At 42.9% G+C, this 18,163-nt stretch overlaps 1 protein-coding gene across 2 annotated transcripts in view; it reads left to right on the top strand.

Moving 5' to 3' along the window:
- Positions 1-18,163, top strand: part of FGF14 (fibroblast growth factor 14) — a 1,298,256-nt gene that overhangs the window by 1,255,774 nt on the left and 24,319 nt on the right. For both annotated transcript variants that reach the window (XM_078657628.1, XM_078657629.1), the window contains exon 4: positions 13,351-13,549. In XM_078657628.1, the coding sequence (XP_078513754.1) occupies positions 13,351-13,549 (199 nt within the window). The remainder of the gene's footprint in view (positions 1-13,350; positions 13,550-18,163) is intronic.

Here is an 18,163-nt window from a genome sequence, read left to right as displayed (position 1 = left end):
TAGAGCATATAGGTGGGGGTAGAAATTCTGCTCCCGATTTCAAGGTGTGCACATTTTGCTGTGGACCTGATGGTCCTGATCTACATCAAAATCCATTCACAAATTCATCCAAGCCATTTGTAGATCATGATTATGTGCTTTTTATTAATGAAAATTATGTTCTCATCATTTCATTACGGTTTTTTTCAAAATATCCACAACGTCCTTGTATTAAAGGATTTTACATCAAACCCAATGCATTTCGGGTACACCTGGACCCTTCATCAGGGGTCTCTATGGAGAGAGCCAAAGGAAACAATATGAGCCCAAAGCTATGTTAAATCTGATCAACAAAACAGTATTAAACAAAAACAGCCTTCTTGACTTTGTACGAAAATGGCAAAAACCACCTACGAACATCACCTCATCCCAGGAAAGCGTGGTATCAGATTCAGACACTACTCAAAATAGAGGATCAATTAATAAGAATTTACCAGTAGGACAAAAAGCAACAACTGATAAGGCTTTTTTAGAGGTCAGCCCAGCCGCCAACAACGTTCCCACAACATCAGGAACAACGGAACCCCCAAAACAAGGCGGGGAAAAAGAAAAAGTGAAAGAGTCGGCAGCAGACCGAGAGTTGAGATCGAAAAAGAAAACGAACTTGTAATCAACATTTCTGACAATACATTAAGTAAAGCTCAAATGAATCTGCTCAACAAAGGTCTTACATTCGTCCCGGTGTACAAATCGAACCCGGAAGAGACAGAAATTGCGTTATTCAAATTTTTCCGCACACTGAGACTAAAGAATTTTTTCAATACTCTTCCACCCACAGAACAGGGAGAAAAAACTAGTGCAAAAGAATTCAGAATTAAGAGCACGTTCTGTGCCCCAATATCGCACAAAACAATTGATGCTTATGAGAGAGTGATCACCTCAGAAATTAAGATGCTCAATTACAAAAGTGGAACCAAGAGTAATTTCTCAAAGAATGAGTGGAACACATTAAAATCGTTGAAAGACATGACAGAAATAACCATTCAAAAAGCAGATAAAGGTGGAGCATTGGTAGTAATGAACTCTAGTTTCTACAAAGAAAGTGTCAACCAACATCTACAGGACACCAATATCTATCATAAACTTGAGAATGATCCCACTGAAACCTTTGCAGCAACATTAAAAGAAATACTAGACAAAGCTCTTGAAATGAAATGGATTACCAATAAGACTTACCAATTTCTGAACATTAAACATCCAAGGAGGCCACAATTTTATATGCTGCCCAAGGTGCACAAGCACCTTACAAGACCGCCATTCAGACCAATAGTATCAGCTTGCGGATCTCTTTCGGAACCTATCGGACAATATTTAGACTGGTTCTTACAGCCTCTAGTCCAGAAATGGTGCACCCACATAAAAGACACGACAGCATTTTTAACCATTCTACAGGAAGTAAACATCCCAGAGAATGAAGAAGTTTGGCTTAGTTCTATCGGTGTAACTGCCTTGTACACTTCGATCCCTCACAATGAAGGTCTTGAAGCAATGGAGTGGTGTTTACTTAACAATGAGATTGAAGGCCCAGAAAAAATCTTTCTACTGGAAATTTTGCATTTTGCACTTTTCCACAGCTACCTGGAATGGAATGAAGAATTTTTTGCACAATGTAGCGGAACCAGTATGGGTTTTGCGGGCGCACCGTCGTACGCGAACATTTTTATGTCTAAATTTGAAAGTGATCATATACTGAACAACAGAGATTGGACTGATGGATTGATGGTATTTAAACGCTACATAGATGACATTTTTATCATGTGGCGTGGTAAGAAAGAAAAACTAACAGCCAACATAGAGAGACTGAACATGATCCATGAAAGGATAAAATTCACCTACAACATTGATCAGCAACAACTTTCATTTCTGGCTGTCATGGTATCCATAAAACAGGGACAAATATGCACTAATGTGCACATTAAAGAAACAGATCGGAACAGTGGATTACATTACTCCAGTTTTCATCATCAGGCTTTGAAACAACATTTACCGCTATCGCAGTTCATTCGCTACAAGAGAATCACCTCAGAGGCCTTGGACGTTTCTGAAACTATTGACAGACAGATCAAAAAGTACGAGAAAAGAGGGTACCCTAATCAACTACTACAAGAATCAAAAGAGAAAGTCATGGCCATGACAAGAGAGTCTTTACTTACCAAAAAGGATAAAACTGATGAAAAACGTACAGTGTGTGTCTTAAAATATTCAATGCAGTCAACTCAAATTAGTAAGATCATGAAGAAGCACTGGTCTATAATCACTCAGGAACCTGATCTTCAACCTTTATTTGCAGACAAAATTACTTTTGCATACAATCGATCTAAAAATCTTAAAGAATTGCTGAAGAGACAAGAATCAAATGTCACTAAGGCAATGCATAAAGGCATGCGAAAATGTGAGAATTGTACACATTGTAACAACGTAATAATTGGATCCACTTTCACACATCCCACAACGGGCCAACTGATCCCTTTGAAACATTCAAGTACATGTGACACCAAAGGAGTTATTTATGGCATTAAGTGCCCATGTGGAAAATTGTATGTAGGGCAGACAGAGCGCAAGATAAAGGTTAGAATTACCGAACATAAAAGTAACATCCGTCAAAAAAATTTGAAATCCACTGTGGCAGCGCATTGGGTTGAATCTGGACACAACATCGCACAGTTGAGATTCACAATACTTGAAGTGGTGAGTTCACGACCTGGTGTAGACACTCATAAAATGAGACTAAGATCTGAATATTTTTGGATCAAAAAGATGGCAAGCTTACAACCATACGGGCTCAATGACAGATTGGAATTATCTTGTTTCTTGTAAATATGAACATGTGTTTTGTATTGTCCCTGTACTGGCCTTGGTGATTAGTGCCACCAGGCGGCAACCTTAAAATTATTGCTATCATGTCTTATTTGATTTGACATTTGCTGAACATCGCTGTTACATTCCACTCCAAGATGGCCGACCAGTTAGCACTTGCATGCTTCGAATACATCTATATACAGCGTTTCGTGAACTTTTTCATTACATGGTTTAATCTTTACACAACTAAAATGGGGGGGTTATCCGCATGTTTGTTGTAATCATGAAGCTCGAAATAACTTCATTTGACATTTTCACGCTCTATTTTGCCATTTATGCATTATGTTTAAAAACTCGTTCGCGAGTTGAGGATGTAAAATATTAATGCTGCGGCGTACACATAGTTGTTATACACAGCATGATTGTATTTGAACATTGTTAAAATTTCCGAAAGGGTGGCGGGCACGTGACCATATCGACAGCGTATAAGATTTGAACTAGCAATGAAGATTGTTGAACGTGATGTTTACCCGAATGCTATTGGACAGGAGTTGAAGCGGGCTGCTACATTCTAATTCCCGTGAGTAACTGACACAGAACGCCGGTCGTTCTGATCTTAGAAATGCATAGCGATATTAATGTTACTTTGATCACAGACATGGCAGACAATAAGTAGAAAGGTTTAGATATAAGTTGTGAGAGCGCATTTAATCGTACAAAGTCAAGAAGGCTGTTTTTGTTTAATACTGTTTTGTTGATCAGATTTAACATAGCTTTGGGCTCATATTGTTTCCTTTGGCTCTCTCCATAGAGACCCCTGATGAAGGGTCCAGGTGTACCCGAAATGCATTGGGTTTGATGTAAAATCCTTTAATACAAGGACGTTGTGGATATTTTGAAAAAAACCGTAATGAAATGATGAGAACATAATTTTCATTAATAAAAAGCACATAATCATGATCTACAAATGGCTTGGATGAATTTGTGAATGGATTTTGATGTAGATCAGGACCATCAGGTCCACAGCAAAATGTGCACACCTTGAAATCGGGAGCAGAATTTCTACCCCCACCTATATATTCATTTTGGAACAGTGTTCTTAGACAAAACACTAGACAAGGGAGTCGCACACAACTAACATTTTGTTGAAAACTTCAGAAATTTGAGAATTTGAAAAAACGTGTGCAACTGACGGCTTAAGAATTTCAATGGTTAGAGCGGCAGACCCTGATGCAGAGGTCTGACCAGGGTTCAATTCCCACCTCGGTGGGTATTGGGCTCAATTTTCCGGACCTGATAATTCTTGCCTTGTTGCCTATTCTAATCATGGGTCCCACTCTGCAACTCTGGGCAATAGCTTGCTTAATCTCCACAACGGCCCCAACAGCGCTGGGATGCCTGGCTTCACCTTGTGGGTGCCCAGGATTGGACATTTCACAGGGAAGATCCAGGAAGGGTTCCTCAGCGGTATGAGTATAGCGCCAGGACGCCCCGTTGCTGGGCCAGCAGTGCGCTTTACAAGTACAAATTGATTGCGGAGGCCGCAGCTGATCTTCTATGTCCAGTTCTGTAGCTCTATCATCCCAAAAAAACAAGCATTAGCAAAACCGATAGGTTTGGTGTTTGCTGCCAGCCATTTGGTTTTTGTCAGTGCTTGTTTTGTTTTGACATTTCTTTTTGGTAAAATGTTATTGTTGGGGAAGCTGCCAGGGCCTTGCCAATATAGAAAAAAGTATTATCTAAGAGCAAAAATATTTGCTGGTCTTAAAAAGTCAGAGGCAGATTTACAAGCCCCTTGCGCCTCTTTTACGCCGCCATTGCGTCACTTTTGTGATGCAGCGGTGGCGCAAAAGATGCGCCATGGTGCGGGGAATTTACAACATGACGCATCTGGGAGATGCGTCACGTTGTAAAGCCCTGAGCCATAAGGAGGCGTTCCGGCGCAGGAACGCCTCCTAAAAGTGGCTGTGTGAAATCTACAAGATTTCACTCAGTCACTTTTGGGCCCATGCTGCGTCAAAACCCTGCGCGTGCTTGAAGCAGGCATAAGGCTTGACGCAGCATTGGAAGAATAGGCCCACCAGAGCATTGCTGGAGCTGGGTCGCGCTTGCGACGCAACTCCAGCAATGCGGCGCCTTTACGGCACAGATGCGTGACGCATCTGTGACGTTTTTGCCCCATGGGATGGGTGGCGGAGCTGCGGCGCACAATTACTGCCTCATCCCTGCTAATTTGCAGGGATGCGCCAGTAATTGTAAATCTGCCCCTCAGAGTCCACTGCACAGTCCCTGAAATGAACTACTTTATGTGACGATGTGCTCCCTGTGAAAGAGTAGAATGCCATCATTCACAGTAGCCAAGTGGGATGACCCAGTGCCCCATGCTGTAGTGGGGCCAAATACAAATGTGAATCCCATTACAACAGGCCCATGGATGAAGAGGGCTGGCTGAAAGCACATATAAGTAATGATATTACTTGTATATAGATTTAGTAAAATGAAAAGGTCTTCGTTAAGGCAAGACCTAAAGAAGACACACATGAGACACCTCTAATTGGCTAGTGAAATTGTGACTTAACTAAAGCATGTCTTACAAGTAGAGATTAAAAACGCAAATAGACTTGGTCACATTCTGAAAGTAAAAGCAGGTGAAAATCAAGAGCTAAAAACATTCTATTTTCACAAAGAGAGCAATGAATGCATAGAAGAACTTTCCCTCCAGAAAGCACAGTAACAAAAGAAATAAATACATTTAAGAAGGTAATCAGCCAACACATAAAGACGTTGAATCTGAAGCGGGTGACAAAGTCAAGAATTCATTGTAAGGAAATGCAGGAAAATTAGTCTAAGGTTGAATTGTGAGTTCTTGCAATACCTTATATCACGTTATATACATTGTATAATATTATACAGCTCCTGCCCGGCCACGACAGGTGTTGCAGAGGACCTTGAGATATTGCCAAAGTGCACAATATCCGGGTCCCGGAAGGAGACTCATGAGGTTTGTTCGTTGAAGTTAGACAGTACAAACTGAGAGGGAAGCCCCTTCTTACAAGTAGAACACCTTATCGCATGTTTCACATATAAGGCACTGACAAACATTGAGTCCCTTATAGCACCCTATCACATTGGTCCTGACAAAAGCCAGTTTTATAAAGAGGCCTGGCTGAAACTAGTTGACCACATTGGACGTGGGAGACTGTAAGTCCCTACCACCACATCCAAAAAGCCTTGTTTTTAATACTGCCTAGGGGCCATCAATAAACTAACCCTCTGGGACCACTAGGACAGCATTTTAACCTCACTCAGAAACAACTTCGCCACACACTCACCTAACAAAACCAGCTCCACTGTAGTCAGGCGTCGCAGCACACCTGAGGCGCACTCGGTGCCTCGGGTGCGGCCCAATGATGAAGCATGCCACCAACTAGGTTGGTGGGTGAGGGCCTTCATAAAAACCTATGAGGTTTTTCCAAAACAAATACATACTACATACATAACCAAGGTAGCTAGCTCCTTATGATTACTTCATAATATTATGTGCAACATTATAAATTCTTCCTTAACAACCCTGACATGTCATACAAAATTATCCTTTTTAACTCGAAATTCCAACATAATATCATTCCAGAATATTGTGCTATTAGAATATAGTGGATGTCGGAATAACAAGTCTATACTTACCTTTATGCACTTACCTTTTAGATATTTTTGTCCTCACTATTTTGGTCATGATATTCTTTTCGCTTGTTTTGTCAATATTTCAACATATAACCTTCTACTTGAGTCTCGATATTACTTTACATTTGTCTTCTTTCAGCCACATCCCTGTGCAGCTCATTGGATGAGAACGAATGGCGATATAAATGATAATGTATTTTTGTTAGAAACTGGGGGGCAAATTTACAAGCCCCTTGCACCACTTTTGCGTCACTTTTCCCATGTTAAAAGTGACGCAAAAGTGGCACAAGTGGCTTGTAAATCTGTCCCAGGGTCTCTAGTTGGCAGAGGTTTGCACCCTGTCCAAGTAGGGACCACATTCCTAGTAATTGAAAGCTAGCTAAACACTTTAAATTAACCCATGCTCACCCTCTGGTAGGTTGGCACAGAGCAGGCAGGCTCAGCTTAAAAGGCAAAGTCTAAAGTATTTGTGCAACACACACACACACACACACAGTAACACAGTGATAACACCACAAAAAGACTTCACACAGGTTTAGGAATATAGAGAATAATTTTATGAGACAAAATCTAAAAAGTGACATCAGAGTTATGGATTTTTAAATAATAAACCAAAAATAGTACAAAGACAACAATAGCACTAAAAGGGTACTTGAGGTCCCGCTAGACCAAGATAAATCCAAAGTTCAGGCTGACTGTGATGTAGGGCAGGCTGGCTAAAGGACTCAGACAGGTCCCGCTAACAAAGTACCTTGGATGGAGCAAAGCATCGACATTGAGGACTCGAGTCAAGGAGGCACAGAGTTGTTGTCGATCTGGTGGATGGAGGCAAGCGTTGGCGCAGATCCGTGCCATTGATTGAAGCTTCATCAACGAACCCCTGTATGGTGCAGGCACTGCATCATCATTGAGCTGCATTGTCTGTTATCGTCAAGCCGTGCCAGCTGTACAATCTCTGTCATCGAGTGGCCGCTGCATTGGTGTTGAAGGCGATGCATCAGTTCCGATCAGCACAAAGTCACCGCTGAGTCAGCGTTGATGTAGGAAAAGCTGCAAGAACCCACATCTGGGGCCTAGGACTGGAGGAGGGGCCCCAGGCAAGGCTAGGAGTCAAGGGTGGCAGAGTCCAGCAGCACCAGGAGTATTAATGGAAGTCTTTTGCGTCCTTGAGACTTCAGAAGACAGGAGGCAAATTGGCAAGCCTGCAAGCCCTTAGAGTCACTCTGGGTTCAAGAGAGATAGGTCTAGCCCTTGCCCTCAACAGGGTAGTGATCAGCAGGGGCAGCTCAGCACAGAAGTGAAGCAGTTCCTTAGAACAGTCAAACAAGCAGAGTGGCAATCCTTGTAGCAAAGCTGTCCTTACTCTTGGCAGAGTTCTTCAAAGGTCCAGTAATATACTGATTTGATAGGGTCAGAGCCCCAGTACTTATACCCAAATGTGCCTTTGAAGTGGGGGTGACTTCAAAGCAGCTCCTTGATTGCACAGGTCGTCTTTTATCCCAATCCTGTCTGCCAGGCTATTTGAGGGGGGTAATCAGTTCTTTATGTGGGGACAGGACACAGCCAATTCACATGTAAGTGTGAGCTCCCTCTCTCTCTTCCTACCCAGGAAGGCTATCAGAATGCCGATGAATGCAGATGAGTCCTCTGTCGCACCCACCCTTCCTGTGTTTGTGACTCTCTAGAGAGAATGCACAAAGTGCAGCTGTTACCAAGCCCAGACGTGTATTGGAGACAGGCTGCAGGCACACAGAGCTTAGTTAAGAGCAGAAACATTTCCACATTCTAAAAGTGGCATTTCTAAAATGTATCATTACCATTCCAAAGATATGAAACATGGTTTAGCTACTGCCTTCTAATCAGGAATTACAGCTTAAAGTGTTTAAAGGGATTCCTAATGCTAGCCTATGAGAGTAGTAGGATTCACAGTAGTGAAAAACAAATTTAGTTGTTTGTCACTACCAGAGGATGTAAAACTTAAAAGTACATGTCTTGGGTCACTAGCTGTTACGCTACCCCACAAACGGTCATTAGGGTTAATGGGGTGAGTTCCAAACCATTTGACATCCAAAGGGGGACCAGGCAGGGTTGCCCCCTCTCCCCACTGCTTTTCTCTCTCTACATCGAGCCGTTTGTACAAAAAGTCATGGACAATCCGGCGATTACCGGAGTCAAGTTTGGGGGGAAGCACAGACCATAAGCCTCTACGCTGATGATATCCTTGCAGCATTGGTGGACCCCATCAAGTCGATTCCAGTGTTTCTGTCGGAAACGGTGACGTTCGGGGAAGTATCGGGGTTTAAAGTAAACATCGGAAAGTCTCTGATACTACCACTTGGGCGTAATGCCAGGGCGCCTAGCAGACTACCCCGCAACCTAGGTGGGCTCTCCACCAGCATGTCGGTGCCCTATTTGGGCATATCACTAACACCCAGTACGATACAAACAGTAGAACAGAACTATTCAGCCCTCCTTCGTCAACTGCTGGACGACCTAACGAGATGGCGCCAGCACTCGCTCTCTTGGTTGGGGCGTGTGGTGGCGATAGAAATGTCTCTACTGCCAAGGGTCCTGGATTTATTCCAGACGCTGCCAGTTACACCTCCACTAGGTCTCCTAACAAAATTACAAGACGCCATCCGACAATTCGTTTGGGCCGGCAAAATACCACGGCTACGGCAGGACCTCACCGGACATGCCACGTCGGTGGGCGGACTGGGAGTTTCGGACCTCCTGAGATACTTTCATGCAGCTCAACTCCGAAATCTCTTGGAATGGCACCGCCCCAAATCTGAAAAGAGGTGGCTGTTCCAAGACCGAGCAATGGCCCAAATGCCACTGTGGCGGATCCCTTTTTCTGCAGCGTCAGGACCGGCCCGCATACATGAAGAAATCACCTATCACATGCACTATTTTGCAGGTGTGGGACAAGGTGGCGGTGACTAGGGGACTCACTACTAATCCGTCGCCATTGACACCCTTATTCGACAACCCAGCCTTTGAGCCGGGTATGGTTCATGGCTCCTTCCCTCACTAGAGGTCATCGGAATGCAGGTCGGCTGGTCACCTTTTCGACCTGGAAGGTTTTCTGCCAATGCAATCCCTACAGGACACCTACGCTCTTCCGCGGATCCCACGCTTCCAATACTTTCAAATTCGTCACTGGCTCACGAGCAGGGATGTGTTACCACAGGTCAGCAGGCACCTCACTCCGTTTGAAAAATGGCTCCATACCAAGAAGACAGATAAACAAGTGATAACAGAACGATACAAAATGCGTCGCTGGACCCCTGGGTTGTCGGCTAATGGGCTGTGTTATTCAGACAGTGTCGAACCGCATTTGATTGTGTTGTGGCCGGCCCATGGGGTTGTGGGCCATAAGCTGTGTAATACTGGACTTGTACAATAAAGGTCTTGGAAAAAAAAAATGCTATGCCCACCACCCCCCTCTTCGCATTCAGCGGGTCAGAAAAGGTGGGAGCGAAAAAAAGGACACTCCTTCACTGACAAGGAGTGGCAAGACATATATCACAGGGCACACCACACCGCTAGGAATGTGGCTAGCAAGGAATCTGCAGTCAAAATTGCTTACTATTGGCACCTGACACCGGCACGGCTTCACCAAAGTAATCCGCGCCGCGACCCCCTGTGATGAAGGGGATGTGGACATATAGGCACTCTAACCCACATACTATGGGAATGCACAGAGGTACAAGAATTCTGGGAGCAGGTACTTCGGGATATAGACAAATACTTTGATACGGAAATCCCTTGTTTCCCGGCTTACACATTACTGGGATTGCCCAACAAAATCACCTTCCCACTCAAATCACTCAGGGGCAAACATATGGGTCTGGCAATGGGGGCGGCGACACAACACGTCCTGTCGTTGTGGGGTTCCACACGAAAACCAACACACACTGGATGGCTTCACAGGCTTTGGTACACAATGGGTATGGAAAGGATACAGGCCTCCCTCACCCAGACACAAGACATGTATCTTGATACTTGGCAACCCCTGGTAGATCTCCTGTCCAATGAATTCAATGAGCTCACCTGCCCAAAATACCTCAAGGTTCCTCGACTGACTGACGAGTTCCGGAGAACCTCTGACACACCAGCCTAGGACTCCCAGGCTAGATACCTGGCATACTGATCTTCAGGATAGTGACCACACCGGAGGGGGAGGGGGATCCAGGGTAAAGGGAGGGGGGCCGGGAGGAGGGGGGACTGTTTCGTTGGGGTTGTTTGGGGCATGGCCGTTCAGCACTAAACCCGCACCCACCGCATGGACACATCTTCCTACCCCAGCCGCACCATGATCACTCAGGAGATGAGGGGCGCGGGTCAGAAAAGGGGCGTATTCCCCGAGATTTACTATGACTGCTCTGTGTTATGTTTTATTTCTTGATACGCAATAAAAATGATTTAAACCAAAAGTACATGTCCTACCTTTTACTTACACAGAACTTTGCCCTTAGGGCTACCTTGAGCCTATCTTAGGGGTGACCTATGTGTAATAAAAGGTGAGTTTGAGGCTTGGCAGGTAGTTTTAAAGGTGAAGTTGAAGTGACAGTAAACTGCACGCATAAGCCCTGCAATGACAAACCTGAGACAAGTTTGAGAGGCTACTTGCGTGGATGGCTCAATCGGTGCTGCAAGCCTACTAGTAGCATTTATATTACAGGCCATGGGTATATGGTACACCCCTTTTCAAGCAAAAAGTGCAGTTAAGCAGGCAAAAAGCTGGGGGAAGACCACCCTAAGCATGATAAGTCGAACAATTATCAAAATTGCATCCTAAGGCTTCATGTTAAACACTTGGGTCAGGGAGTATATAGGGATTTGTGTATCTGCATGTGTGTGCATGTTTGTGTGCTTAAACATGCATTTGTGTGTGCTTGACTGCTCATAAAGTGGTGTGCAAATGCACACATGTGTGGGCTTACACATGTGTGTGTGTCCTGGCACACATGTGAGGGTATGCAAACACACATCTGTACATGTATGTGTGTGTGTGTGTACGTGTGGGTAAGACCATGCACTTCATGATTTAACACCAATGTAGCCTTTCATCCTTTGGGTATTGATACCATCAAACTGGATAATTGCAAAACATGCTATTTAAAGTGTTTATAAATCACCCAAACTGTGATTTAACATTCGATTTAAAAACAAGTACTTATTTCTCTATGAATGTGTTCCAATGGTTGTATGTTAGTGCTCTAAAAAAATCAACATAATGCAATTATTAGCATGCCTGTCCACCTTACATCTTTCTGCATACTGCAATTTTTTCTTTCCCTGTTTTCAATCTTGTTTCAGCCTCAAATTACATTAAAGTGCTGTTCCCTTCTGAGAACTATGCATTCCAGGAACCCAATCACGTAAAACACAAATACAATCAGTGTTTTCCAGCTGAGCCCTAAAATATACATACTTATTTGACCTACATGCATTTTCTTTTTCTCCCTCTGACAGTAAAGAAACTCTGAGAAGGGTTGACAGGATAAATATTTTCTCAACTCCACTGTTACAAAAGGTCTTTTGTAACTTAAAAACTTTAATTATTCTCATCTTCTCACCTCCTATTCTCTTGAGACCACTCATTAAATCTAACACACAGGGGCCTATTTAGAAGCCTCCTATTGCCACCACAACATCACTTACAGTGACGTTGTGATGGCGATAGGGGCTTCGTCTTATTTACAAGGCAGCGTTAATCCACTTAACGTGGCTTAACGCTGACTTGTAAATAAGGCACCCTTTCACACTGTACTCAACATGAATGTGGAGGGCAAAGGGTGTTGCGGTGGGCGTTCCACGGCAACACCCATTGGTTTTGATGCTGCCCCCTATTTACAAGGGTGGCGTAAATAAGCGGTAGCGTCAAAATTAAGACCAGGGAAAACTGGGTCTTACCCTGCTGCAATGAGGAGAAATGCTTTATTTCTTCTTGTTTTTGCTATTTCCATGTGTGCCGCCTTGTGCCAGTAGTCTGGGATACTGCCCTGGGTAGTTACCAGTGGCTGAGACTGATTGAAGCATTACACCCATTATGTATTTGTTTTCTTCAGTGTGATGTCTTCCGTGAAACGGGAGCCACGATGTGGGTACCATGCTCACTGTGCCAACTGAAACAAACTGCACTCAAATGAAGAGCCCTAACTAGGCCGAAATTGGTCTTGAGTTGCTGGTGTTCAACTTCAGGGATGACCGGGTTTAGTTATTCAGGTTGGACTGTTTCCATTCAAAGCAGAACCAGAGCTAATTGCATATAGGTAGATCTAATCTGAGGTGGCAATGCAGGCAAAAAAAGATGTACTAGGATTCTGCACTGAGTAATTACCATTGGCTGAGATTAATTGAAGTATTCCATTGATTGATTTTTTGCTAACTTCAGTTACAAAATGTTTAGGCATAGGATTATGCATTTGAAATGGTATCAGAGTGCTATTTTTGTGTAAATCTGTCCTGTGTCTCTTAAGTATCTCAATGCACTGTCCATGGGCCATAGACCTGATCCATGCTGTTTAAAAGTGTAAAAATAAACACATACAATTATAATTCTGGGAAATCTTGTTGACAGGGCTGTGTAAAAGAAGCAAGCTTATACCTGAAAGAAGAAAAAGACACTGATACAAGCCAGAGGTTGAACTGTTGGGGTGAACTCTAGTAGAGGGAGAATAATGTTCTGCCTCTTTAAATATTTAAGTCATGCAAATTGAGGAGGAGGAGCTTTGATAGAGACACCCAATAACATTATTTCAATGTCTCCTGGTGTTGGGCACCCAACTTTCATAAACTAACAATTCACTTTTTCTCCCACAGGAACTTTTTACAATGGAGTGCAAGTTCAAGGAATCTGTTTTTGAGAACTATTATGTCATCTACTCATCAATGTTGTACAGACAACAGGAATCTGGACGGGCATGGTTCCTGGGGCTCAACAAAGAAGGGCAAGTCATGAAAGGAAACAGAGTCAAGAAAACAAAACCAGCAGCTCATTTTCTACCCAAGCCATTGGAAGGTAAGATTTGTGTGGCATTGCTTGTGCCTTATCAACTCAAACATTGAAAGTGGTTTGTAACTGGGAGTCCAGACATTAGTAAGCCTGGTCGAAGTTCGCAGAACTCCGCAAAGGGCAAAAAAAAACTCAGCCGCGCTATGCGGAGCACCGGGAGCAGTGGAGTGCATTAGATAAATGCTGTTCGAGGTGATTTTCAGTGCCAGGTGCTTGTCCAAACTCAGCAATCATAGCGAACAGAACCATGCACAGAACAAGCGGGCACTGCTTCCTTTCTGCCGCTCGAGTAGATTTTAACTCAAGCAGCAGCTTTCTTCACTCGAACAAACAGTTTCTCAACACGAGCCTACGCGACCACTGGCAATGAGAAATCTGACCGCCCACATTGAGAAATCCCGCCGGGAGGTTGATTTTCCTCGATCGCGCTTGCCAACTTGATGTTGACAATCGCGAACGAGGAAAAATCTCACCGGGAGGTGGATTTTGCTCACTCGCGCTCGCCAACTTGATGTTGACAAATGCATGCAAGGAAAAAAACTCCGCTCCGCAGCGCTAAGCAGAGTTTTTCGGAACACCACAAGCTCCGCGTAACGCAAAGTGCGGAAAACTTCGCAAACTCCGCCAGCGGAGCGGAGTTCACCGCCCAGACTTAAACATTAGAAGATTTAAGTATTCAGGGCTATTCTTTTGGTCAAGTTTACAACTCTCTGCAGTAGGTTCGTAAAACAGATCTGAGGCCCTAGTCTTATCAGCCAAAGGGATGCAGCTTCAACCAATGCAGAAAACACATGGATGTCACTTAAAACTGTATATCGAATGCCGCAGCAGCTAGTTGAGGACCTGGCTTACTGGCAGAAAAAAGAAGACGTTTTCTATCTCGCTTTGTTGTTCAAGGACCTATTGGTAACTTTCCAATGACTCCAGTCTATATACTGTAATCCTTACAGCAACAATAAGTAAATAGAAACCCTAGCATGGTTGACAGGTAGAAACTCAAAATAAAGAAAGAATAAAGTTGCCTGTTCTTCCACTTCAGTAAAGACAAGTTACTTCTCCTACAACCTTCCCTGATAACTATCAGATAGTGGGGTTGGCTAGTGTGCTTTTAATACATGTGCCACTTCTTATGTTGTGCACTTAGAGTTATGGGGCCAACCTATAGATGGCCACTTCGCTCGATCTTTTTTAAAGTTTCCAAGCCAATCACTCTAACTCAGATGGGGCACATGGTATGTAGACTGGACATTTTTATTGGCTTTACTACAACCCTAATGGACAATATATATGAGCTTTGCTCTTAACTATACATGCTATTTTCTTACTCTAACATTGTATGGCCTAGCATTGTGTCTCCTCTTCAGCTTTCTTTACAAGTTAAGGGCTAAACAAGGGTTTGTATAGGCATTAGAATTAGGAGCTGAGTGATAATTATCACACCCGGTGACTTTTCAACTGATAGATTCCGCCAGGTGAAACGTGCAAAACTTTATCAGGGAAAAAGGCTGGGGGAAAGGCAAAACATGCAGAATTGGTGTGTTAAAAACCTTACCAAATGCAGTTAATGCATCACTCTGAGGTAATAATATTACCATGTAAGGTAATGTATCACACCCTATTCTGTCCAACTTGCAATGCAGCTTTAGGGTTCACGCTCTTGGTCAGTGTCCCAGTGTCCATGTCTCGGTGTACATGTCCTCACCACTCTGCTTGTCTGGGAGTCCTTGTCCCAATGTCTGAGTCTGCATATTTGTGTCCCCTTGTTACACCACTTTGTCCAGGTCCCTGCATCCATTTTAGTGTGTCTGTTTCCATCACTCCTTTTTTCCCATGTTCACATCCTCATGTTTATGTCTGCTTTATTTGTTTTGTGTCCCACAGCCCATGTCTCTCTGATTCCGTACCTGGTGTCCAGGTAGCAATGTCTGTCTCTAGTGTGTGTGTCCTTGTGCCTGTTGCCAGGAGTCTGTTTTCCAGTGTTCTTGTTTTTCAGTGTCCAGCATTCATGTTCCTGTCAGGAGACTAGCTGGGTGAGACTGGAACAAGATTGGATAACTGCAGTATAATATAAAATAAGGCTCCCAGTTTTCTGTTTTTGTAGATTTTTACAGATAAATTCAGACAGAAAACAATGTGTTTTCTTTCTGCGTTTCTTTTTAAAAGTGGATAAATACAGAAAATTGGGCTTATTTTTAGGGTACTCTGTGCTGTATTTCATGAATTATAGGCCAACACCTGAGCAGATGGACAGCATGGGAAATTAAAAAAACAGGATGCAATTTCATTAAAAAAATGCCATGTATCAACATACATTTGTGGTATAATGCTAATATTTACTAATTAATATTTGGTAGCTTGAATAGCTAATACCTACAGACATTAAAGTATGAGTGTGCCTATCAGTTAAATAAATATGGAAATGTACAATTTTACAACTTAATTTATCTGCAAAACACAAAATAAATATGGACCAATACAGATCAAGTGAGCAAATAATAAATATAGATAAATACAAACAGAAATGCTAAAAAAAAAAAAATACCATAAAAACGGGAAGCCTAAATATAAACAAGTGAGTTCTTTATGGCTGGAAGGGAAGTAGGACAGAAGCTGAGCACTGAAGCGGGTTGGAAGGGAACAGGAAATGAACAGGGAAATAGAAGTCTAAAGAGAGACACAAGTACTAACAACAGTACTGCAAAGCAGGGAACAATTGGTAAACTTTCTTAAATTATAGTTTGTCTTCTCCTCAGAAATGATCTCTACGTGAGGTGAAAAGATCTTATAAAAAAAGCAAGGAGCGGATTAATCTTGTTTGTTTTTAAATCCACAAAACATAATTTTATTAGTAAGTTTACAAGTGCTGGGACTCCGCTGTCAGGATGGATTACTCAGCACAATAAAATATAGGCATGTTGTATCGTTTTATGTGCAGGGTTCTCTGCCCTGACCGTGGAGTCTCGTACATTTACTATTAAAATGCGGTTTTGTGAATTCCAAACAAATGTAAACGTACACAAAAGTGTACGTTTATCCTAATGAATTAGGCCCTTTGTGTCTAAGTGGCGTTACTTCAATAAGATTGTTTTAAGAACACAATGTGTTGTCTTTGTGGATATATTTTGCCCAAGATGGAATCTTATGTTGTATTACATGATGCTTGGTCTCCATTTATACTGCTGGAAGTCCTAGGGCCCGATTCACAGAATGAACTTAAGACTCAATCCTAAATTTACTACTATTTTGGTATTCACAGAATGAACTTACTACTTTTGGTATTCACAGAAGTTAGGATTTTCTCTTAAGTTTGTCTTAAGACAGACTTAAGACAAAATCCTAACTTCTATGAATACCAAAAGTAGTAAGTTCATTCTGTGAATACCAAAATAGTAGTAAGTTTAGGATTGAGTCTTAAGTTCATTCTGTGAATCGGGCCTACTGTGTTGGCTTTTCAGAAGCAGGGGAAAGGGATGTCATGGCTGAGAGATGGCTGCTGTTCCTTACCATGGCTCCTCAGGTGACAGCCAGGAAACACATTTCAGTCTAGAGAAGTGTCTCTTACATGTTGGGAGGGGCATCCATCTGTGTGGCATTTGAAGTGAAACTACACCAGTCTCTGCTGTAGTTGTGACAATTCACACCTCTTTGTGCATTGCCCTGACTTATTCCAACCTTGTGGGCATAGGAATCACTCGACCCACTCCCTAGTCATAACAATACTGTGTGCCTCTCATCACAGTGGTAAAAGCGTGTCTTGTGTTGGGAGATGTATTGTTCAGTGATGGAAATGAAAAATGTTTAATATGGGAACCAACATATTTGGGGGAGCAGGGTCAAGAAAGCCAGAGGCATGGGGAGCGGAGATGTGAGGAGGAAATTAAATGTCAGTCAGTCAATGGTCCACCAGTGAATGGCAAGTGCATATGATTATTTTTAGAAACATCGCTTTCAAAAGAGTCAGCAAGAATCAAATATGGTTGTTAAGCATCTCTAGCTTACTGGCCACAAAACTCTGTCTTTTAAGCTAGTTTAGGGGACAGACAACCCTGCTGCAGGCATCACAGATTACCAAGCTAGTCTCTGGGTGTAATACTAGCTCTGGTAGATAATGCACTTACTACATGGATCAGTGCATCCTCTTGAGTCTCAGATAGGAATCATGGTGGAATAGCTGAGAAGATGAATGTCCCTGCTGCACAAGACTATTTGTAACATTCAGGTTACAGGTCTGTGCTCTATTTAAGATTGTACTGTTGGTAACACTTAAGTGCAAAACAACAATGTTTGTATTGTCTGCTACTATTAGTGAAACTGGAAACGTAAACCTACATACTTTGCTTGCACACAGAGATTGTGATATAAACCCAGTAGTGGCCGGTGCAGGTAAGAGTGGTGAGGCAGTGGGGTCGGATTGAGAGGGATTCGACAGACGACCACAAGGAGAAATGAAAAAAAGAATTAATTTTCCCTTGTTGTCGTCTGTCACAATCCCCTCCGCCCCCTACACGGCCTCACCGCTCTTACCTGCACAAGACCGCTACTTTATAAACCTGTTTCCAGGTATCTCTCTCCAACGACTTTTCTTTTAAAATGACAATCAAATGGTCTTCTTTGTCACCT

Source organism: Lissotriton helveticus, chromosome 8 (assembly GCF_964261635.1).
Source record: "Lissotriton helveticus chromosome 8, aLisHel1.1, whole genome shotgun sequence".
Classification (NCBI taxonomy): domain Eukaryota; kingdom Metazoa; phylum Chordata; class Amphibia; order Caudata; family Salamandridae; genus Lissotriton; species Lissotriton helveticus.
This window is presented reverse-complemented; position numbering and strand designations above follow the sequence as displayed.